Here is a 24,402-nt window from a genome sequence, read left to right as displayed (position 1 = left end):
TCTTCCCTACACTCCTCTGACTGCAACAGATAAATGACTTTGGCACATTATAAAACATTTAAGCCACTATGAACACAGAGCAGCTCGTTGAAACGCACCGTAGTACGGATAACTACCAGGTTTCTACGCCCGAAGGCAACGACTTGAAGAAAGGAGCTCTGAAAAGGTTCATTTTTAGCCCAAATGCTATTTACGCTGCTAGCCCGCTGCTAAATGATACTCCCACATCTGCCAAGATTATTTTAGGACGTGATGTTTAGTTGTCATCTTTAATGGGGTACATTTACCCCTCTATTGTCCTGTTTCGCTGTATAATGAGTTAAAGTCTCATGTAACGATATATGCTGTAATTTAAACAGTGTTTATGTGACTATATTGATTTTTATGTGAGTGAGCCATGATATTAGGTGAGTCAACGCTCTTTAACTCATAGTTTGTTCATATTCGGGCCCTAGAGCCTTTGAAACGAAAAAAAATGTTAGAAGAATAACCTCAGAAATAAAGTATGCAATACTGTATCTGACTAACTTGTACTGTATGTGGGAAAAACACACGTCTAAATATTTTTTACAACCCCATATCCCAAAAAGTAGTTATAAACTAGTATTATTCACACTAGAACAAAAACGGAATATCAGATGAAACTGAGACATTTTACTATTTCATGAAAAAACTGTATCTCATTCTGAGTTTAATGGCAGCAACTCAGCCCAAAAAGGTGGGGATGGGGCAACAAAAGGCAGGAAAATTAATTGGTGCTAATTAAAACCAGCTGGAGGAGCATGTTGCATCTAATGAGGTTAATTCCTACAGGTCAGTTACATTACGAGGTCTACAAGGAGCATTTTAGAGACGCAGAGTCTTTCAGAAGTAAAGATGTGCAAAGGTTCACCACATGATCAAAACTGCGTAGAAATACTGTGAAACAGCTCCAGAAAAATGTTCCTCATTATTGAAATACATAGACTTTGATTATCCCACCATCTACAGAACACAATATCATCAAAAGATTGAGAGAATCTGGAGAAATCTCTGTGTGCAAGGGACAGGTCTGAAGGTCAGTATGCAAACAGCCACGATTCTGTTTTGGAAATCACTGCATGGACTCAGGAACATTTCCAGAAGTCACTGTCTGTCAACACAGTATGTTGTGCCATCCACAAATGCAAGTTAAAACTGTATCATGCAAAGAAGAAGCCATATATGAACAGGAACCAAATTCAGCACTGTCTTCTCTGAGCCAAGGCTCATTTAAAATAGACTGAGGCAAAATGGAAAACTGTTCTTTTGTCAGATTAATCAAAATTTGAAATTATCTTCGGAAACCATGGATGCTGTGTCCTGAAGACGAAAGAGTAGAGTGAGCATCCAGCTTGTTATCAGCGCACAGTTCAAAAGCCTGCATCTCTGATTGGTTGCATTAGTGCCTATGGCTTGGGAAGCTTACATACCTGGAAAGCAGCTGTTAAGACTGAAAGGTATATAGGGTTTTGGAGCAGCATATGCTCCCATCCAGATAAAATCATTTTCAGGAAGACAATGACAATGCTAAACCACATACAACATCCATCACAACAGCATGGCTTCACAAGAGTCCAGGTACTGAACTGGCCTGCCTGCAATCCAAACATTTCATCACAGAAAATATCATCATCCTAAAAATCCAGCAAAGAAGACCCAGAACTGTTGAGCAGCTAGAACGCTACATCAGAAGAAGAATGGGACAGCATGCACCCCACCTCCCACCCCCTCTACAACTACTCCAGCAACTGGTCTCCTCTCTTCCCAGATGTTTACAGACTGTTGTTAAAAGAAGAGAGGGTGCTACATTTGAATATGTTTGTTTTGAAGACATGACTTCATAATATGTGAGGTTTGAATTCTTTATGTGAACTTTTTGTAAAGCATAAAAAACACATGATGAACATTCCTTACTACAAGAAAAGTCTTTATGTGAGATAACGTTAACAGAAATTACACTTAGGCTTGATTTTAATGTATGCACACACTTCTTTTCTTAACATTTCAAACTTACTTTGTCATTAACAAAAGTTTGTCTCTCCTCCTCCTCCCTAGAACTCCATTCTCAAAGTTTAAGAGAGTACACTCCAACTTCAAATCGCCTGTAAGCAAAGCCCCGCTCTGTCTGTACATCTATCTGTAGTGCCTTATGTGCTCTCCATTATCATCTTTGTATGTTTTGCGCCCGACAGCTTCAAGTAACTGAGAGTGCTAAAGTTAGCCCTGCAGAGGAGGTGGCAGAGCTAAAGAGAAGAAAAGAGCAGCTGGACGCTGAGATAGCACAGCTGGAGGCTGAGTGAGTACAGCTGTGGGTATTTTTGTATTTCATGTCAAACTCGAATGGTGCCAGCTGAAGTTAAGAGCACACCATTAATGGGGTAGTTTTTCATTGTGGTATGAGAATAAAAATTGATGCCAGTATCCCTGTGAAAGATGCCTTGTTATGAGGATGTCACAATCCTGCTTTTGTGGGTTCTGTGTTGCTTCTTCAGGGGATACAGAGTGGAGGAGCTGGAGCATCATATTGATATGCTGCATGAATACAATGACATCAAAGACATTGGACAGTCACTACTTGGGCGCTTAGGTAAAAGAAATACATTTCAATACACTTTTTTTGCTGTAATATTCAGCGGCACACTAAAATAGTCAGGGTTTGAAAAATTTACAAGACCAATATAAGCAATAATTACTATGTTGTGTTGTTGTGTTTAAAGTTGGAAAAACGTGAATTATTACCAGTACTGTCATGTTAGTTGTACCCTCTACTATCTCTGTTAGCATTGGCTTCCTTCATGAGCAGGTACAACTTTGACGGGTGAGATATTTTACTATCGTGAAGGACTGTAGACACATAAACATATAAAAAAACTTATGTAAGATTAAGTTAACCATGAATGTGAGTAAAATAAGCTGTCTGATTGTCTGTATGACTCATGTTTACACAAGTTGTGTGAACCAGTATCCAGAGAAATGGGGCTTACAAAAATGCATGTTTTTCTGCTGTGACTTTGACAAAATTAAACTAACTGTTAGCTTGTGTGACCAGATTTTAAACAAAGGCATAAATCACACATAAAACTATGTCAACAGTAGCCAAATGTTCGTATGAGATGAGATCTATTTTTATATTGAGGATTGTTGCATTACCAAATTTCCCCTAGTAGGGGATCAATAAAAATCCTTCCTATGTTGTAAACTTGGAGCCCTGTCTGCTCTGATGTCAAAATAAGATGTACATATGTTTAAAAAAAATCAAGATTAGAAACATAATGACGGTGTATTAGAGCCACCCTAGAAGAGTCTTCCTCATTTTTTTCATGTTTAGAGTGCCTGAGTTTCTCTTTAAATAGGATCTGTTAATTTTTGAGGAAAAAGGCATTTTTTATTGATATATTTGAGATTATAAAGTCATATATTTGCAAGAAAACAAAGTCAGAGAGTTTAAAAAGCAGCTAATTTACAAGAAATACTGGAAATTCTGAGATTAAAAAGTCTTTCATTTTGACACAAGAAACCCATAAATATCAAGTTTGTAGATTCATATATTTAGCACAGAGTAAAGATAAAAAATGAAATGAAACTAAATGGAAAACAGTAGTTTGACTTTAAAAATTTCAACTTTTTAATAAGAAATTATAAATTTTAGTTCAAAACATTTGAAGTCAAAAATTTTATTTTTTCTCTCATGGATTTATGACTTTAAACTTGAGAGTTGTTTTGTTTTTCTTCTTTTTTAATCCCTGGATACTCGTACTTTTTTCCTTAAGTGGCCCTAATAAGGCTTCATTAGAATGGATAGTTTATACATAGATCTTTTGTCAAAAACAAGTTTATGTAGGCCTTTTATGTTGGGGTATTCTCAATGGAAACAAGTAAAATTGAAGTTTAATTTTTGCAGGTGGGTCATGGCTTTTCTTAGTTGTGATAAAATTTCCGGTCAAGTTATTTAAACATTTCTCACTGAGATATACTGAGATTGATTTTGACTGTGGTTCCACAACCAACCACTAGGTGACGACAGAGACAATATACCACTTTCCTCTGAGCTGACTCAAAATCTAGAGCCAGTCTTTCATTTGACTTTAAACAGTATTTACACAACACTTATGTTTGCCTTTAGATTTTACTGGTGAGCCTATAAAAGATTCGTCCCTTGTTAGATTAACACTTGGAATGCCATCAGTTTAAGTATTGCTCGTATTTGGAGCCTGCTTGGTTATAATTAAGGTTAAATAAAGTGGACAGTGGAAATCCTTTACCTTTCAGTGCTGAGTCATCTCAAATTGATCAACAGACTTGTCATACATAATCGGATTCAAAAATAGTCATTTTTGGCTGAATAACTTCTAATAAATGAGTGAAAGTTTACTATTCATTTGAGTGTGCTTAAAATATCTTTGTGACTGTGCTGCAACTGCATGAGGTCAAGTAAATGTGGAGAAGTTCACATATTTCACGCGGTTTGAGAGGGGGAGTTTGGTGAATCACAGCCAAGTCACATTATGGTCTGTGTGTGTCATAACAAACAAGACTTTTAACCTACTTTGTCATTTACAGGCTCATTTTTGGTGCTGAAACAGAGATAACTCCTCAGATGCTTGGCTGTCATTTCAATGTGTCATTTGAGGTTTAAGCACTTGCTATCCCTTTAAATCCTCCTCTCTCAGTACAGTGGACTGTCAGGATGATAATGACCTCTTAGTGAATGGAGGTGGCGTTTCCACTCTGGCACAATGGCACTCTTTCACAGTGCTCACAAACACAGACACACATAAATACAATATCTTGTCTGTCATGCAGACGCATGCATACACTCACACATACACAGCTGTCTAATATGTACACGTGCCATCATCCTCTCTCTTATACGCACTTTCTCAGAGAGTGTACACTTAAACACTGAGTAGCTGTTTTACTGTGTGCTCTGTCTCTCAGAGGGAGGAGATGGGTGGGCAGGCTATAGAGAGGGCAGACAAGAGGAGATGCCCTGCAGTACCCTCTTTAAACAACAATCCCTTTGTCTCTTACCATGTCCGTCTGTCTGTTAACGTCATTGTCACATCTATTTAAAAAGTCCTCCTTAGTGTGTGCAGCTCTTTAAAGTTTCCATCACTTGAGGATATTTCACACCAGTGTGTTGCAGTGATAGCAGAATTGCCTTAAGAGTTTGAAGTCTTTGTTCCTGTATTATGAAAGTTTTTATGAGGACACCAGCAAATACTTCTGCATTAAATAATCCTTATCATTCCTATATTTCCTAGCTTTTTCCTGTTGATAAATCAGTCTGAAATTAGCATCCCATTTAGTTGCATAACTTTTTAAACTCTAATCTTATAAAATGTCAGGGCAGGATGAGTGCAATTATGAAAGGAAACGTGCCTCTCAAATTGTACTATAACAAGTTCTGAGTCTGCAAAATAATGAGTGCAGCCTCCGTTTTGACACTCAGTTTTTTCGATGCCTAGAGTTTTTCCTTTTTGTTGCCATCGTTTCTGTTTTATGAAAGCAAAAGTGAGCATATTTGGGGCGCCAATTTAGCTCATCTGGTAGAACAAGCATCCAGATACAGAGGCTACAGTCCTCAAGGACCGAATCCTGATCCTGGCGCTATGTGGTGCATTTCAGCTGTCCTATCCAAAATAAAGGCAGCATCACCAACATGTTTTTTTAAGTGGCCATATTTGGTGGAGAGGAAAGAGCAAAGGATTGCCAAACATTGATGAAAAGGCTCCCTCGTATGAAGTGGAGAGCAAGATAAAGATGATAAGCACAAACCTGGTTACTTGTTCTTTTTTTTTTTTTTTTAAGGTTTATTTTGGGCATTTTTGTACCTTTATTTGATAGAGGAGGATAATGGATAGAGTTGGAAACAGGGACGAGGGTGGGGGAGAGATGTGGTGAAGGGCCTCAGGCCGGATTCGAACCTGGGCCGTCCGCATAGATGGGGCATGCCTTAAACTACTCGGCCACCTGTGCCCCAAACCTAGTCACTTTTAATAACCATTACCATGATCAACCATTCTTTCTGTGGCAATGTTAATTTTTGCAGCTATCTTAAATTTTGTCTTAGTCCTTAGATTAAATATAAATATATATTTTAGTCACCTTCACTCTTAAAGTTTTTTTGTCTAATGTTAGTTGTCAAAAACTCACCTATATTTAATGCAGTTTGGTTCCATATAAAGCCCTTACATTTTATTCTTTCCTTTTAGTCAAGCATCTACAGTATTTTCTTTGATCTAATTTAATCCAGAAGATAGTTGACAGTATTTACACCTTTCTGTGGAGAAAAACGAGCTACGATCCTGACTCCTTTGTACTGGCCACCTCACATCAATCTGAAGCTGTTTCTCATTTCCGAGGTTACAAATCATGACCAAATTAAATGAAAATCTTTGCAGTTTAGATCATTTTAGATACAACAAAATACATTTAACTGCAGAAAAGTACAGATTTAAAAAAAACACATCTAAATCCCCATCTCTTAAATTACAATTTGTTTCTTTTTGCCAATTTTCCAGACATCTTGAGGATTTTCCTCATTAACATGGAGGAAGCAGCTTTGTTATGCAAGAAATGAATTGGGTTGAAATACTAATAAAACATTATAATTTACCCGTTACCATGCTTAAACAGAGTAAAATAGAATGTCAGGATTTATGTCTACTGAGGGCTCACACATGTCATACTTTTTGCCACCATGCTCTTTTTTTCCAGGCACACATTTGCAACTCACCGTTAACAGCTGTGTAATCCACCAGTTGAGATTGACTGGTTTTAAGGACCCTGCCATAGTAACTTTAATAAATATGTACAATTCTGTCATAATTAAGGATAAATGCACTTAAAAGTCCACCTCCACGTTTGCGCTGGAAGCACTGGTACTCAGGCATCGCTTCAAGCGTGTAGCATAACTTGAGGCCAGAAAATACTTGTGTTATTTGAACAGGGCGCCATACAGATCATTAAGTCTGTCATTAAAAATCTCAGGGTAGAGAAAATCTATTTAAGGCCTAATATCTCTCTCACCACTCTGCTGTGCAGCAGGAATCACTGGTCTGCTACAAGTGTGAATGCAGATTTGTATTTTTAAGTGCCTGGGTTTGACAGGGTTTGGAGGGTGGGAGGTAGAGGATAAGCAGGATGAGAGAAGAGGGAAAAGCAGAAAGAGGGACAAGAGAAACAGTAAAACAACAAATGGGTCACAAGTGTTGTGGCCATAGAATTACAGCCTCTTCCATTTTGCAGGATATAGCTTTAAAGTCAGTAATGACAGTAGCAATATGTGAAGAATTAGCAGTGACAATCATAACTGATTGAAGACAGAACATGTAGTATTAGCTTCAACCAACCCAAGAGAGCTCATGTCACTCCTCTTTTCATCTCTCTAAACTGGCTTCCAGTTGTGGCTCTCATTAAATTCAAAACTCTAATCATAGCTTACAAAGCAGCAATCAAAACTGCTCCTGTTTACCTGGAGTCTCTCTTCCAGGTCTACACTCCTTCTCGCCACTATGTTCTGCCAGCGAAAGGCGCCTGGTACTTCCAGCACATCAGGCTCCTAAGTCCCTAGCTCGACTCTTCTCTTCTGTTGTCCCTAAATAGTGGAATGAATTACCCAACTCTATTCGATTGGCAGAGTCCCTCTCTACTTTCAAGAGAAAGCTAAAGACCCAGCTCTTTAGAGAACACAATGCACTTAGCTAGACTATTCTCCACTGTTGTCCCCAGTGATAGAATGAGTCTCCCAACTACAGCTGGCTCACACTGTTCTACTTCTGGGATTTTTATGCCCAGCTCTTTTTGAGTGACCCAGCGCTTGGTACTTTGGTCATTAGTTGTTGTGAAACAATTTAATGGTTGGTGATGATGAGAGATCTCACATTTTGGTTGTTTCATTGTTGATGTCCATAAAAAAAAAAAAAAAAAAAAAAAAACTTGTATATATTATGTGCTTTGCCTTTAATACTGCATGGCAGCACCTGTGTCCAATTGGACTTGAAGCACTTTGTGGCATTTACTGATGTTGTTTCTTCTAGTCTAGATCTTTGCTTGTGTTGTTCTTGCTCTCAAATGTACACCACTTTGGATAAAAGCATCTGCTAAATGACATTGTAACATTGTGGCTTTAGCAGTTGGGATGATGATGAAATAGAGAGGACAATTATTAATATAGCAGTTAAGATAGAGCTGCTCTTAGATTCAATTTAACTGTTACATTGGCTTCCCTGTCCCGGGGTGAACACAATTAGCCGGCTAAGCAGTTAAGTCTGTCTACACAATAACACAGCCAACTGCCACTAGTAACCACTTTTGTTGTTCTCATTGACTACTGTCTTGCTGCCAAAGTGCTCTTTAATCTAATACAAACACCCGCTAACTGCTAGCACGGATAGCATTTCATAGGAATCAGCGTGGTTTAGCACAATTTTGATAAAGAAAATGCATATAAAGTTTTCCAGAGGCTGTGTCAGATTATACTCACATATAGCCAAAGCATTGAGTGACAAAATTCAGGATGTGGATGTTAACCTGCAAAGAGAATCAAAGGACAGCAGTGCTAGCTGTGCTAACATTAGCAACTTAGCATTGCTGCAATGTGAAGTTGGTTTAAAGGCTGTATTTACTTGGTATTGGAATAGTCTGCTAAATGAAATCATAATTTGCATTTAATCAAATGAGAAATTATTCAGTTTGGAACCTCACTACTTCACTCCCAGGCAGCTATTGCTCTGTCCATCTTAATATATGGTCCATGGTCCATGCCTTTTGTTTACAGTGATCAGTTTCTTTGGCACTGGTATCTCTGTCTGTTCAGTGTTTTCTGAGATTGTTTGAAAAGCAGGCGAGGGGGAACTGACCCTTCTGTAATCTGCTAGAGGTCCCTCACCCTCACTTTTCTATGTTTTGCAGCTGCTCTGAGGGGGACCACCACTCGGGATCTTTACAGCCACTTTGGTCTGGAGCTCGATGACTGAAAATAAAACTGGGCTGGAGAAAATATATGCAAATACAGCGGTGAGAATGGGTTTACAGACTGGGAGAAGAGGAACAAGGAGTGGGGGCGAAAAGGTCAAATCATTACCTTTGAGTTGTGACACAAAACTATGATGTAGAAAAAGCTTTTACTTACCTTAGTTGTTGAGTTAAACACTACTGTGACTCTATAAAGGTAATAAAGGTTTGTTTTGACATTTGAGCTTATTTAAATCGACTGGGAAAGCATATGCAAACTTAGTTTGTAGGAAAAGAGGGGATGCTAAGAGGGAATTGTAAAATATGTGCATATGTCTTTATAACATTGCTTTCTGAAAATGATATTTAATAAATAATGCACTAATACTACCTTAAACAACATTGTTTCACTTTTATTGCTGCATTTAAATCCACTAGAGAAATTCAAAAAAAGTTGCATATGAATTGTTTGATTATTTCAAGAAGTATCACAATACAAGTTCAGTTTTTGCTATTTTCTTCACACTTATTTAAGTTACAGTAAAAAAAAATCAGGTCATGTTCAGCCCTCCTGCTTCTTAAAAGTCTTAGTGGAGGCTGAAAGGATATTAAGCAACTGACATGCTCATTTACAGTTTCCTGTCTGCCTTCACTGGGCCATTGAAACGTTTAACGACAAAACAGGTTTGGAAACAGACTTACTTTGATGAAAAAAAAACTCAAATTGTGCTCTGCTTGGCTAAAGTGGTTGGTTTATGTACAGAAAAGATAATAAAAGTTACCCACTAAGCAGAAAACAGTTTAGTGACATAATACTCTGGGTGTGTCGTTATCTGTCTGAAAACTACTGATAAAGCACCTTCTTTGACTGATAGCAGCAGCGGAGCTTCACAGCCCCAGTTACACTCTGGTCAACTGTGTTGGTGGGTGTCTGTTCCTCACATAAAAATGTGTTTGATCAAGTGTATGGACACTTGTATCTCTTAACAGGTCAAAGCTCAACCCATGTTCTTATCCTGAACTTTGAATCTCTACTATCTTACAGTGTGTCTGCTGAGTATTTGAGCTCTCTAGGGAAATAACCGTTCTCAACCCTGCACACGTGTGTACAATGGGTCTTTTGTAATCTTCCTAGATTATGCAATAAACTTCATGACATGACACACTGCTGCGATGACCACTGTGTAAAATGTCAATCTCTTTAAGTTATTTAAAAGAAGACTTATTGTTGCTAGCTGCATTGCTCTATTTTAGTTTTTAGCTTCTGTGAGGTGTTTTTGGCTGTATTTCTTAATTGTTATTTTTAATGCCTTAAACAGCTGCCACAAGGAAGGACTCAGACAAGGTAATTAACAGCACTGCAGGAATAGTCTGTTTAGATCAAAATTTTCCTCTGATAAACATGCACATACCCCAGCTGGGTGTGTTGTCAGTTAACTTACTATGATGCTGCATCTACAAATGTAGGTTAAAATTCTGCTATGCAAATCTGACGAGTCCACATTTCAAATTGTGTTTTTGGAATTAACAGTTGAAACTTCGGGCTGAGATCATCCAGATCAGTGATTCCCAAACCTTTTGGCGAGTGACAACCCCCCCCCCCCCAAAGAAAAAAACAGTGCCAGAGACTGGGAATCCCACTGTTTGTACACATTAAAAGCACAAATCTCACTTAATAGCAATAGTTTTTTGTCAAACTTAACTGATTTTAAGAATATTTTTTACCATAATGCATCAAATTTGACACTTTAATTTTAAATATCATTTCAACACCTCCTTAGTGTCTCACAAAACTCTCCCAGGGGCCCTGAATCTCACTTTGGGAACCACTGATCCAGGTTGTTAACAATGCAAAGTCTGAAAGCCAGCAACTGCAATGGTGTGGGTGTAGTAGTACCCATGGATTGGGTCACTTGCACATCTGTGAAGGCATCATTAATACTAAGAGGTACATCCAGATTTTGGAGTAACATGCCATTATTCAGACATTTTTCCATCGATGCCCCTGCTTGTTTCAGCAAGACAATGCCAGTCTACATTCTGTGTAAGTCACAACATCATGGCTTTGCACTGAAAGAGTACTGGTACTAGACTGGCCTCAGTGGTGTAATGGTGCCTGCAGAAGTGGGTATACTCTTGATTTACCCACATTTTTTTAAGCAGCTGTCCAGCAGATTGGATAAGGATAACTGCATCGTAAGATCATCTTACATATTTAGTTCAGATTCAGGCTACTTTATTTGTACCCGTAGGTAGATGTGTTTTGCAGCCAGTGAGATTACAACATTCATTATAGCACACAGATCACAAGACAGAAGTAACATGAAAAAACACCTGAAGAAATACACCTATTAAAACCCAATCCAATACGACATTAAAAACCCGTAAAAACACTACCTCGAGGATGCCAAACTCCCCCTCTCTGCTGGTCGCTGTGTGCGCATGTGCCCACGCTTCAAGATAAACATTCAAACCATGTCTCTACATTGACTCTTCTGATGTCTCGCAGAGTAAGGATCATAATGGAAATAATGGCTGAAGAAAAGCAGATTTTAAAATCCCCTCTGGTCCAGCGACAGCTACATGATGATGCTTTTTGAGTGAACTCATCCATATTTCTCAGCAGTGATGGAGGTAGTGGGTGACAAGGAAACGCACTAGTGTACTCTGATTACTTATTGCTGCCTTTCCCATTCTAGGATAGAGGATTTAGACATGGGTTTACTAATGGAGACCTAATAATAAGTGAGTATTCTCCTTATACCAGTGTATACCATACCACACTCAATGCCAGTAGTACCGACAGTGAGTCTGAAAGTTTGGAAAGAAACTTCAGTGTTTTTATAGACACCTTTTTGTGCTTGTACTCCAAATGGTTCAAACAGCATTCAATTTAATTTGGGTATTCCTCAATAGGTGTTTTTGACTGATTTTACCTGGAATTCTAAGGGATTACTCTTTAAAAGATGTCCGAACTATTATGAAATTGAGGTTTGTACTTATAAATGACACATCCTTCTTTTAAAAGACAGCCGGGCTACTTAAAAGTGTATGGGACAAACTCATAAAAGCAGGATATGGTAAAGTGCTGCCCAAATGTGCCATGAAATCAACATAGACCACAAGTTCCTCCATGATCTTCAAGACTGCAGTAATAAATGACGAAAATAGTTTTTAATGGCATAAATACCCACATTTTAGTCTAATGCAAGGTTTGTGCAAATTTCACTCATTCGTAAATGGTGCCTTTAATCCACTCATTTAAACATATGTGAGTTACATCTGCAGAATATCGCTTTAACATATTGCCAGCTTTAGAAATGCAGACAGCTTTCAGCTGATATTGTTTGGTTGCACTGAAAACCTGCTGACTTATAGGTTGTAGTTTTATTGGCAGTCAGTGGCACATGATAAGAGAGTCCCGGCTATTGTTTGACAACCTGTCTCTGCATCCTCGTTGCTCGCGTCTCTACAACCGACAGATCCACACTAAAAGCCCGTCTTGAGGCTGGGTGAGAAGCCGTGAGTGGTCGTGCAGACTCGGACTGTAGCAGCAGATGCACCGCTCATCTCAGGCCACACGGTTCAGCATCAGCCTCCTGCTGTAACCGGGTGGAAACTGCTGTGCGTGTTGGCCTCACTGTGTGTCAGTGAGCGGGCAGGGCCACACCGCATTTCCTCTTCAGCAGTGCCGCAAACCCCGCCCATGCCGGATGGGATGTTTTAAAAACTCGCCCTTTCTGATTGGTTCGGGTTGCTGTCAATCAGTGCTTATTCCTGATGCACTGATGGGACGCTGACGGCAGTAGGCGGGCGCAGCTAAGAAAATTATAAGGTCATTTGAATTACGCTTGCTAGCGAGCTTATCGGCTACAATGAACCCAGAAATGATATCAATGATTGTGACAATGAACGGATGATGATCGCGAGGTCAAAGTCGACACGCGCGGCCAGGCGGATTTGACGCCCGAGCGGCAGGAGGAGAAGAGAGGAGAGGAGCAGCAGCTCGTCGTGGTATTAACAACAGGAGGGGATCCCGGTGCGTGTGTCCGTCCCTGTGAGCGTTTCTGTGAGCCTCTGTCAAGCCAAGCGAGCGGCGGCGAGTAGCGGAGGGGTCGACCAGGCTAGCCTCTAAGCCGATCAAGGCGGAATCGCTCACAACCAGTTCAAGTCCTGGGATTTCCGCGCATCTACATGCTGTAACGGCGTCAGCCAGGTGCAAGGTATGTACGCAAAAACGGATCAACTGAGGTGACTGAGCGCCCTCGCGATGCTTGAAAATATTCGCTAAGAAAGGGGACGGAGCCCGGTTATGACTCTGTTGTCCTCTATCAACCTTGTGAGCCTTCTAGCCGCTATTAGGACCCATGAGGTGGCTCGACACTTTAATATGAGACAGCCCCGCAGTCCATGAAAGGTAATTTATGTGACTGCATGTCAGCAGCATTGCCTCTTCATCCTGAAAGAGGCTGCTGCTGCTGCTGTCACACTGTCCATCCGCTTCCTCGCTTTAAGCCGATGCGCGCAATGCGCTGCGCATCCTGCTACAGGCGCGTCAGCGACAATGATAACCTACATCAGGTTAGCCTGATAATAAATGCTCTGGCCGGGTTAAGGCCCTGTCTGAAGGCGCACATGGCACGGCTAGTAAGACGCAGTCAAACCAAACAGTAGGCTGAGCCTGTCCATCATTTCCCCTCTGCTACCGCAATATGATGCGCCTCTGAAATTTCCGGGTGTAGCAGCAGCAGCGAATGATGAAGCTTTTTTCTCGCTTTGAAATGACTCCAGCCTCCTTGGCGTATTTTTACTCCATCATGCCGATCATCCAGGCTAATTTTGTCCTTCACAACCAGCTGTCTCGTCACACTGTTACTCGATTAATGTTTTAAATAGCAGCAGACTTATTGACCTGCTATTTTCTAGCATTTAATACAATTGCAGCCACATGCCGATGAGATAGAACAATAAATAGCCATGTAAAACACGTTATCAACAGAAATAAACCATGCAGAGCTGATCTAAACAGGCCACTGAATAGATAATAAGCAATCATGTATCCTTTACTGCTTTGGGATCATCTTCCCAGCTATCTGGTGGCAACTGAACACCAATGTCAACACAAGCTGTCCTCTGCTGCTCTCAGCTGTCACTATAGTCAATTTTCTTAAAGTAGTTTCTCCAGTGTAGCCTTAGGTTTTATTTTAACTCCAAGAAAAAACAAATAATCCCTCTGTTTAGAAATTCTGCCCATGTGAGATAAAATAGTGCTTGTGACTGCTTAACTGATTTCACACAGTTTATGACAAACTTGGCCTTTGACCTCAGTTATAGCAATCCCATAGAGTGCCAGACTGAGTCAGTAGGTTAAAATGTGCATACAGTCATGGTAGATAACATTTATAAATGGTTTGCTTGAACAGCATTGAAAAAAAGGAGGTTTAATATATTTTTCCTTAAACTGATTGATGTTTGCATATTTGTGATTAGTAACAGTGGCCTGCAGCCTTTATCTCTGTCTATTTATACGTGTGTGCATTTTTTCAGGATGATGCGTCTCGCGTGCTGCACGGTCCTGCTGTTTGTGCTGAGGCTGCTGGTGGGCTTGCCTTGGTACCAGGTCCTCCCGGCCATGCTGATCTTCTACCTGGGGAGCGGAGGATGGCGCTTCCTGCAGATTTTTGCCAAAACAGTCCACAGAGACTTACAGTAAGCATATTGATGTTCTGTTTATGTTAGTGTGGTTCTGTTTCTGGTTACAGCAAAAAAGCCACGGAAATGGACGTTAGTCATGCTCCTCCAAAGAGAATTAATGCTCTTCAGTAGTTTCTGTTTGAGTGTCAGTAAGTTAGAGCTTGAATGAACATATTACTGTCTGTAAGTATAGAGATGGGGACAAATTTTCAGTTTTGGCTCTGCACTGTGGAACATTGGACCTCAGGCAAAAAATGAAGGTACAATGCTGACTTCTGAGCTTTAATTTTAACATTTTAACAACCAAGTTTGGTAAATATTATAAGAGCTGTGTACTATTTCAAAACTATATAACATAGCTATCTATTTATCCATAAATAAGGTTATAAGAAAAACTTCAAAGTTACTAGAAAAAGTTGCACACTGGGTCCCTGTTTTTTCGCATCCATTTTTTCAAATCAGTAATCCAATAAGTGTCACATACAAACCTTGCACATTGAGCTCTGGTTCAAGTCCGGCCAGTGGCTCCTTTCCAGAATATGATTCCCCATGTTTCTGACTCTATCCACAGCACATCTCTGTGAAGAAAGACACTAAAAGCCCCCCAAAGGATTTATTTGGCTGGCTTTTTGCCTCTATTTGGAGATGATAGAACAGTAGATAGTGTAGGATATAAGGGAGAGAGTCAGGAATGACACGTTAGACAGGAGGCACGGGTCGGATTCAAATCTACGCTGCCCACTTAGAGGATTAGCTTCCATACTCGGGGTGCAGTTAAACCACTTGGCAATCTCCTTCCAAATTTATTTACATTCATTCAATTGGAGAAATCGAGATGGGCATACTCATGTTCTGTGAAGAATAAAGCAGTGAAGAAGATTTTGTGGCTCTTTTACTTGACAAAAGAAAACACTGGGTCAATCCTGACAGACCCATGTTTTCTAAGGTGGAATTCCATGGAATGCATGGACAAATCATTGTATCTAAAGTCAAGTTTTAGTGCGAGGGAGAGAGAAAGGGAAAGGGGACTGCAGCTGCTACTTGGAAGAGTTAATCAGCATTTAAACAACTTAAAGGGATACAGAAAAAACAAAAAATCAAACATGTTTTGGCAAAAATAACAACAGACAAAAGATTTGGTGTCATCATGTAAACACAAAATTAGAGATAAACTTACTATGACTGCATTTCACCTAAGGACACTACTAGAAGGCACACAAGAGAGCTCAGGCCATTTACAATTACCTGTTATGTTGGATGTAGACTACAAATATGGAGACACTCAAGGAGGTTACAATAATGTTAATTCTGAGATCAGAGCTAATATTTACATCAATAATCAAGAGTAATGTGAGATCAGGACAGACTGATGACTGGTCAGAACACTCCATCTACACAAGATAAAGGAATACCTTACAATGTTTTCATCTGCATGAGTGTAACACTCCCAGTGTATCGGTTTATTAAGTGACCGTGTTAACTGGTGACTTATAGCTGACTGTGTTTGTAGATATGGTCATAATAAAAGACACTTTTTTGTTGTTATTATGGACTGACTGGACTGGACCCCTGAAATTAAGTAAGTCCTTCAACAATAGCTTCCAAGGATATATGCCAATCAACAGTAGTGGCGCTAGCTTCCATGCTAACAGATGACACTTTGGTCCATCTCCAGTCAGCTTTTTAGAGCTTGCAGTAAAAGTTGTTATTAAGGGTAAAATGCCTTGGCCAAACATTTTCTTTTTCTTTAATTTTTGGCATCCCAAACCTTCGTGTGTGTCTTGAGACGGCTCATTCTCTGACGTTCTTGATTAACAGTTAAATACAACTGTTGCACTCATGTAAATGAACAAAGGATCACACCACTCTGAAGCCTAAGACACATTGGCTTTGTCTGGTGAAAGTCCCAGTGATTGCCCCCATTATTTTCTATGAGCAAACTGACAGTGGAGGCGCTGCAGCACTTTACACCACTGCTCCATTCCTGGCATGACCGGCCGCATCTGTTTTTCTGGGAGAACGGCTATTTTGTCTATCTCGGCTGCTGTTGTAGCAGCTCTGAGAGCACAGAAAAAGAAATTTAGCACTATCTTTTGTAAAAGTAGTAGAATACATGGGAGGCCTCTGCCACTGGTGAAATACCACTTCTTCTATCTTTTTTTCCACTTACACAGAGAGGCGAGCTCTGAACAGGCTTTCAGCTCTGGTATTAAGCACCTTGCCCAGCAGTGGGTGGTGGGTAGTTTGACCGTTGACACCCAGCCATCGGTGTGTGCTAGGGATGGCAGTTGAGGTGACGTATTTGTCTGGCACTGGTTTGTTTGGGGCTTAAGAGGTGAAATGTTTTACAAACCTCCATGTGGCCATTTTCCCCTCTCATGGGTGACCTTGTGACCAACAAAACTAATACAAACACCACTTTGGATGGTCACTTTTTGTACTGCAACACTGATCTTACTTCCATTACTTTTTTACCATTTTAAAACAGGCCATCTGTTCCAGGTAGTTTGACTGACATGTTTGTGCAGTGACAATAACACCGTAAAGATGTGGAGAATTTTGGACTTGTTTCATCAGTTTGTCTTTCAAACCTCCTGCTGTTGTTGTCTCTGCTTATGAGCTGACGTGCCTACTCTACCTCTGCTCCGCCTCTACTAGGCATTCTGAATCTTTGTCTCTGATATGTTAATTTTTGTGCACAGCTGATAGGTCAACCTAATGCTGTGAATGCATGGCAGCTATGTTATGCCTACGTATGTGTAGTTAACAGCACGCATATCTCCAGCCTTAGTGTGCACAGCCCTTTAAAGTCAAAGCTTTTGGACACTTTAGCTTCTTAGGAGCAGTGGATGTGAGATTTTCACTCTGCATTCTTAAAAAGTCACCATAGGACCATAGGAACTTTACATGTCTTTGTCCAGATCCTTTGCAGAGGCTTAAGTGTAGCTAGGTGAGAGTTATAAGTCACAGTTAATGTTTTTCACCTCTCCACAGAATGCTATATGATTACACATTGATATTGGCCTACGGTGATACACTGTAATGTTGTTTAGATTAATTATTAAAAGCATGCAGCGACTCAAGTTTCTTTTAATCTTCAATCAAATCATAGCTTTAAAATTGTACCACACTTGAGGAGCTCCTTTCAATAATTCATCAGCTATAATATTTTCCTTTATAGTTTCTTTGATCATAATTTTGCACATTAGAGGGGCATGTGCTAGCAAAAATGTTCTCCCTCCTTCCGTCTTGAAAAGTTTAACATCTTTGAACACAACCTGGGGCCCCAACAGGCTCAGTAAACAGCCCAGGTTCAAACCGACTGCTTATTCCTGTTGTGCATGTTTTAAAAACCTTAAGTATTTCAGACAAAGGATGGCAGGGGGATGGGGGAGGTGCAGGTTCTGTAACCGTCTCACCTAAAGCAAATATTTACATTCAGCGGTTCCCATGGTAATTGGTATGCGTTCAGCTTCCTTTTCTTTCCTCAATAGCTCCAGGAGTGGTAAAACAGGAAATTGTAAAACTAGAGCTTGCGTGGTGACTATAAATAACCCACTAACCTGTTCTTATCAGTGCCTCTATGTGTCAGAAGTCAGAGCTTCCAAGGCTATAGCTGAAAGACATTTAGCTGAATAAGCATAAAACAATAGCTAATAATTGTCTTTGGTTCCTCTTACCTTAAGGTTAACATTTCACTGTATCTGACCTTGTCAAAGCAAGCCTTTTTCATGGTTACTCATAAAATTTCTGTTGTTCACTTTGAGTAGACTCTGGTATTTACACTTCAAGAAGCGCTGTGGTTCACATCTTAATGCCTTTGTAATCTAAGCCATTTCTTTTCCCTGCAAATGCCAGTGATTGTCAGTGGGCAGTTTAGTAGGTGGAAAGCATCTGTGTTTGCACGATTTTTGCTCTAAATAGTAGTTTCTTTTTCCTTAAAGCTCCTGTGAGAAAATTTGTGTTGTTTTGACCTTTGCTCCCCTGTAAAGATAGAGGTATATCTTGTGGTTTTTCTGGTCTTAATCCTGTATGTGCTTATGTCGTGTTTATTTACAAAAGAAAAAACAACAATCAATTAATTCAGCCATCTTTGTCATGGAAAGTCGCGACACATTACCACCACAATTGATCTGAAATAAAACTATAAATTTTAGCCTCATACTTTTCTTTCCTCTAGAATCCCTCCTTTGTGCTGTTCTAATGACGCTATCCATGCATTTGTAGCCTTTATTGTGGCTTTTCTAGTGAGCCTAAAACCTTGGATGCCTTTCCAGGGTCTTTAGAGATTAAATCCACAACAGTAACTTCGATATTGACCGTCTTTTTATCCAATTAATCAAATTAATTTTTGATCGTTTCTGCTGTTAGCGGCTAACACTATCCAGCATATTGCTCTGTCATATTGGCTGTGACAACCAATGGCAGGCCATTCTATTGTCTCGTCATGCTTTGCCAGACTGCGCATGTCTTTACTCTAAGATCGTGATGGAGATGGCCTGAATAGCTCTTAATGAAGAAAACGACAGAAAGAGATGAATTTTCATATCTGCTGATACGATAATTCACTTTTTAAGCTAACATCTGTTGAAAGTGATTTGCTGGTAATATCATGTGTCTCTAGTGTTCTGCCTTTGATTTTGTCTCAATAAGTGAAAAGCATGTTCTGTAGGTTGTTTGCTGTAATGTGACGTGAAGTCCTCTTCAAAGAACTCTAGATGGTGGGCAGGAAATTGCTGGCACTGGACCAAAACCTTGTATCTCAGATTTTCATGATTTTATGTTTTTTCATAAAACAGTGCTATTTGTCACCTCAGCATGAACAAATTTTATATAGTACTGAACACCGCCAGTAGGAACACTCCTTCCGTCCTGAGCCGTGATTGGCTGCGAGTGCTAGCCTCTTCATTGGCTGGAGCATCGTCCCCTGCTGGGTTTCCTCAATTGGGAGTGCAGCACGAGGAGGCGTTGCAGAAGTTATTCTTTTAGATGGCTTCAATAACAAGCCCCTGACAGGTTGTGTTGTTTTTGTGGGCATATGACACTAAAAGTAAATCGCTTACAGCAGCTTCAAAGTGTCATAAAGGATGCTGACTAAGACCATTCAGTGTTCAAATTAGTTGAGAAATACAGTGTTTTTTTCATTCCTTGAAAAGGGGGGATTTTGGAGATATGAGGTTTTGGCCACAGTGACATTTATCACCTCCATGCAAGGTAAATTGGTTAACTTGATCTGAACCTGAAAAATCACTTTCTGTAAAGTGTAGGGATTATGCCCAATGTATGTAGAGATTTTCTGATGGTTATTGCAGCATTCAGGTCCATTTAAAGCTTTAATGTACTAACTTTCCTCCATTCACATTGTTTCCTAACCAATGTTCTGCACTTCCTGGCCCCATCTGACATTCATGTGTTATCAGGATGATGTAACTAGAAACAACCTATGGGCTAAGATCAGGTGAATGGCTTGACCATTAAAGAAAAATTAATTTCTTTGCCTTTCGAAACTCTTGGGTTTCTTTTACAGTGTTTTGTGGGTCATTATCCATCTGTGCTGTACAGCACCGTCCTATCAGTTTTGAAGCATTTTTCTGACAATGAGCAGAGAGTAATGCCCTGTACACTTCAGAGTTCCTCTTGCTACTTCTGTCAGTAATCACATCATCAATAAACAGCAGTGAGTTTGCCTGTTGGCATGCCATAACACTGCCTCCTCCATGTTTGATAGATAATGTGGTTTGCTTTGGATCAGGGACTGTTCCTTTCCTTCTCTGTACCTTTCTATTCCAGACATTGTGGTACAAGTTTCCCTTTGTTTCATCTGTCCAAAGAATGTGATTCCAGACCTGGAAAGTCTAATTTGGCCTTCCAGTTCTTGGATGCTACCAGTGGTTTGCACCTTGTTGTAAAGCTGTATTTATATTCATGAAGGCATCTCTTGATTGAAGATATTGACAATGATACACGGGCTGCCTTTGGAGTCGTCTTAATTGTCTTGATGTTTTGAAAGGGTTGTTCTTCACCAAGGAAAGGATTCTGCAATCACCTTTATGGATTTCTTCTGTGGTGTTCATGGCTTTTATATAAAATTGATCCTTCTGGTGAATTCTTTATGGCTGTAAGTCCTAAATAGTGAATACCATGTTTTATGATACATTTTAAATGAAAGCTCAAAACTTCACTTTAGTCACATATTGACTGTTTTATTCCAAATCCATTTTGGTGGGCACTGGAAGCAAAATAATAATAATAATAATAATAATAATAATAATAATAATAATAGTGTTGCTGCCCAAATAATTATAGACTTAACTGCATATTGAAATAACGTAGTTGTCCCTCTGATGGTTTTGTTGCTCAGAAATGTATGTATTGATGATATATTCATTTAAATTTGTTTCATAACCAAACTGCTCACTTGAGCTTAAATGATGCAGTCCTTTATGAAACTCCACTCATGAAAATACATTAGTAGACCAGCATTTTTAATTCTTGGATTTGACAGCTAAAGACTTATTATAGCTCTTTATATCTTTACTATGACTACAGTATATCCGTTGATAAAAAGAATCCTGATAAGAAAAGTATAGAGTTCATGTTGCATTAGAATCTGTTGGTGCTTCTAAACTGCCATCAGCATGTTCTGCTTATCAGGACCTGCAGGAAACTAATCCCCCCTGCAATGATAAAATATCATCATCACTTCAATTTAGCCATGATGTTAAACCGTTCACAGGTTTTTATGATTCTTCAGCCATTATAGACTGTACAGGAGAGTGCCCACTATCTGAACCTTGCACCATAAATGTACATAATCAAGTAAAAATCTGCCATTTAGGCAGACTTTGACCCTTGGATTTGTCATGCCATCTGTCATAATGTTCAGAGATATAAAGGTTAAATCTAACACTTTATGTAGATGACCTCAGCTGAACTTAAGAATATGAAACTTTGAATGACTGTGATTTTGTGCATTTTAGCCTCTTTAGTAGAAAATATAGCCATCCTATAAGTTTATAGGTGAATTTCACATCATTTATGCACCCTGTGTTCAGACAAAGTGTCAGTTTTCCTACAATAAGGCTGGGAAGTTTATTGAAATTTTGATTAAATCACAATATGGTCTACTGTTATTTTCAAATTACAGAAAGTGAGATGTTTCTTAACCTCCTAAGACCCTTCGTGCACATATGAGGATATTACATACTGGCTTTCTGACAACATAGTAATAATTTCTGCTATTAGAATTTTTGAGATAAAATGTCTATTGAAGAAATTTTCTTGAAATGTTGGGAGAATTTGCTATGAAAATTTCAAGAATTTAAATGGAAATTCTAGGGAATTTTTTTGGATATTTAGGGGAATTTGCTTGTATTTTCAAGAAAATTTTGAGGGTATGTTTATATATTTTGGAGAGTTCCATTAGAAGTTGTCTCAGGACAACTGACTGGAAATCAAATATGGAAAATTATTTCTTAGTTTTGGGGAATTTGGTTTGGAATTTCAGGGGAGGGAATCCTCTGAAATTTAAGACTTAAATTGAATTTTCAAAGTAATTTATTTTGTATGTTTGGGATCATTTTCATAGATACCTGATACCTGAAGTTCAAAAAGAGGCAGTCAATCTTGTCACTGAAGTTCTCATTTGCTTTAATAATTATAAAAAGTAATCATTATATGTTTTATGGTGTTTCATTACCAGCAAAAAACTACTCACAGGACCTTTAATGGGTTCAAACACACTTGACCTATGGCTGTTAGAATGAAATCGATTGGCTCTTACACTAAAGTGTGTAATGTTTTTTGATACTCTTCCCTTTCCCCTCTCTTAAGTAAATGTTTTCTGTCCCGTCAGTGCTGCATATGTGTTGTTGCGGGTGAAAATGAATGTCAGACGTCACCTCAAAGAGAAGAACACCATTCCTAAGATCTTTGCGGAGACAGTGCGCCGCCACGGGGACAAAACAGCACTGATCTTTGAGGGGACAGGGGAGAGGTGGACCTTCAATCAGCTGGATGAGTACTCCAACAGAGTGGCTAACATGCTGCTGGAAAGAGGTTTCAGGGTAGGTCTACAGATCACCTGGGATTTGCAGTGCATATTTAACACATTTTATCTCTAAGCAAAAGGACTATATTGTGCTTGACTGCTTGTAAACAGGCTTTAAAACTTAGTTTCTTCTGCTGAAACTTGAATTTGGCTAAAAATGAAACAGCTTTGGATGCAAAACAAACAGTTCCTGTTGTTTCAGTTGTGCATGATATAACGTTTCCATAGAGGCCTGCATTAAATGAAAAAGCAGTTAATTGGAATCAGTTTGACAAGCCTTTCTTTCTGCTGCTTCTCTCTTCAGGAGGGTGACGTTGTGGCCCTTTTCATGGAGAACAGGTCCCAGTATGTTGGCCTCTGGCTGGGTATGGCCAAGATCGGAGTCGAAGCTGCTCTCATCAACTTTAATTTGAGACTGGAGGCCTTGGTCCACTGTGTTACCATCTCCAATGCCAAGGCTGTGGTGTTTGGCGCAGAGCTGACTGACGGTAAGAACAGGGAAGATGAATGGGAAGGGAATGGGCTGAGTCAGGGATTAGAGAAGCATCCACAGGGTATATGGGAAAGTAGAAATATGGTTAAGTTTATGGGAAAAAAATCCTAAGTGTTTCTGTATCTATGAAGCTAAAGAGTGCCTCTATGCTTCTGCTGTGATAAGAGAGGTAAGTGGTGCAGGAAGGAAGCAACAGAGGTCATAAAAGATAGATGGGTAGGGGGGAGGTGTCTCCTGAATATCAGAGAAGGGAGCTTTAATGGCTGATGGATGGAGAGAGGGAGAGAAGTAATGAACAGTAAAGTGGAGAATTGTCTTTATCAACTATCTGCAGTGTTCAGTCTATGAACTGGTCTGAGAGGTCTGATTGATAATTAACTTGATCAGATTTTAAACCAAAGTTTACCATGTTACACTTGGTATGTAGGGTCAATTGTTGTTTTAATATATTAGCAATTAAGGGTGGGAATCACAGGCCAACTCACGACACAATACGTTGCAGGTATGCACATAGTTATTTGCATCCGCATGCAGATATGAACATTTCTGCTGACTTTTGCAGCCAATGCGTCTTTGATATAAAAGCTCTGAAAAAAAGAGAGTTTAGTTTTCATCTAGGAGACTAGAACACTAAAACACGACTTAAATGTTGCTGTGTATTTTAAAGATCCTGATTGAGTCCACAAAGACTCTGTGCTGTGACTGCAGTCAAAGGTGCATCTACTAAATACTGATTTGAAGGGGGTGAATATCTATTCAGTCACTTATTTCACATTATATATTTTCTCTGAATGCCAAATCATATTAACCATGATTAATGTATAAAACCAGCAAAAGAGTAAAACATTCTAGGCAGTGAACACTTTTAAAGGCACTGTATAGCCCTAATAATTCATTTCACTAGCTCCATCATGAGGATTCATAAAGTAGAGGCAAAATGAGTCAAATTGCCAATGAAATCTGTTTAAAACATTGTATGGTTTTAGCTGAAATATCAATATATGATGATTTTATGTCTGATAATGTAATGAAATGTGATAATATTAACACGCTTATCAGCACAATGACACAGTGCATCCGGAAAGTATTCACAACGCTTCACTTTTTCCACATTTTGTTGTTACAGCCTCACTCCAAAATGGAATTAATTCATTTTTTTCCTCAACATTCTACACACAACACCCCA

General features: G+C 39.4%; 2 protein-coding genes across 2 annotated transcripts in view; both read left to right on the top strand.

The window, feature by feature from the left end:
* swi5 (SWI5 homologous recombination repair protein) lies at positions 1-9,360 on the top strand. Its single transcript, XM_041811521.1, has 5 exons — positions 1-166; positions 2,077-2,125; positions 2,214-2,317; positions 2,514-2,608; positions 8,938-9,360. Exons 1-5 carry the CDS (start codon positions 69-71, stop codon positions 9,000-9,002), a joined length of 411 nt encoding a protein of 136 aa, XP_041667455.1. The 5' UTR covers positions 1-68; the 3' UTR covers positions 9,003-9,360.
* Positions 9,361-12,808: 3,448 nt separating this feature from the next.
* Positions 12,809-24,402, top strand: part of slc27a4 (solute carrier family 27 member 4) — a 35,187-nt gene continuing 23,593 nt past the window's right edge. The window contains exons 1-4 of the mRNA XM_041811352.1: positions 12,809-13,202; positions 14,527-14,688; positions 22,529-22,739; positions 23,028-23,211. Coding sequence (XP_041667286.1) covers positions 14,528-14,688; positions 22,529-22,739; positions 23,028-23,211 — 556 coding nt within the window. The 5' untranslated portion in view covers positions 12,809-13,202; position 14,527. The remainder of the gene's footprint in view (positions 13,203-14,526; positions 14,689-22,528; positions 22,740-23,027; positions 23,212-24,402) is intronic.

The sequence above is a fragment of the Cheilinus undulatus genome, linkage group 17, assembly GCF_018320785.1.
Source record: "Cheilinus undulatus linkage group 17, ASM1832078v1, whole genome shotgun sequence".
Lineage (NCBI taxonomy): Eukaryota > Metazoa > Chordata > Actinopteri > Labriformes > Labridae > Cheilinus > Cheilinus undulatus.
Note: the sequence above shows the minus strand (reverse complement) of the source record. Positions and strands in the feature narration are given on the sequence as shown.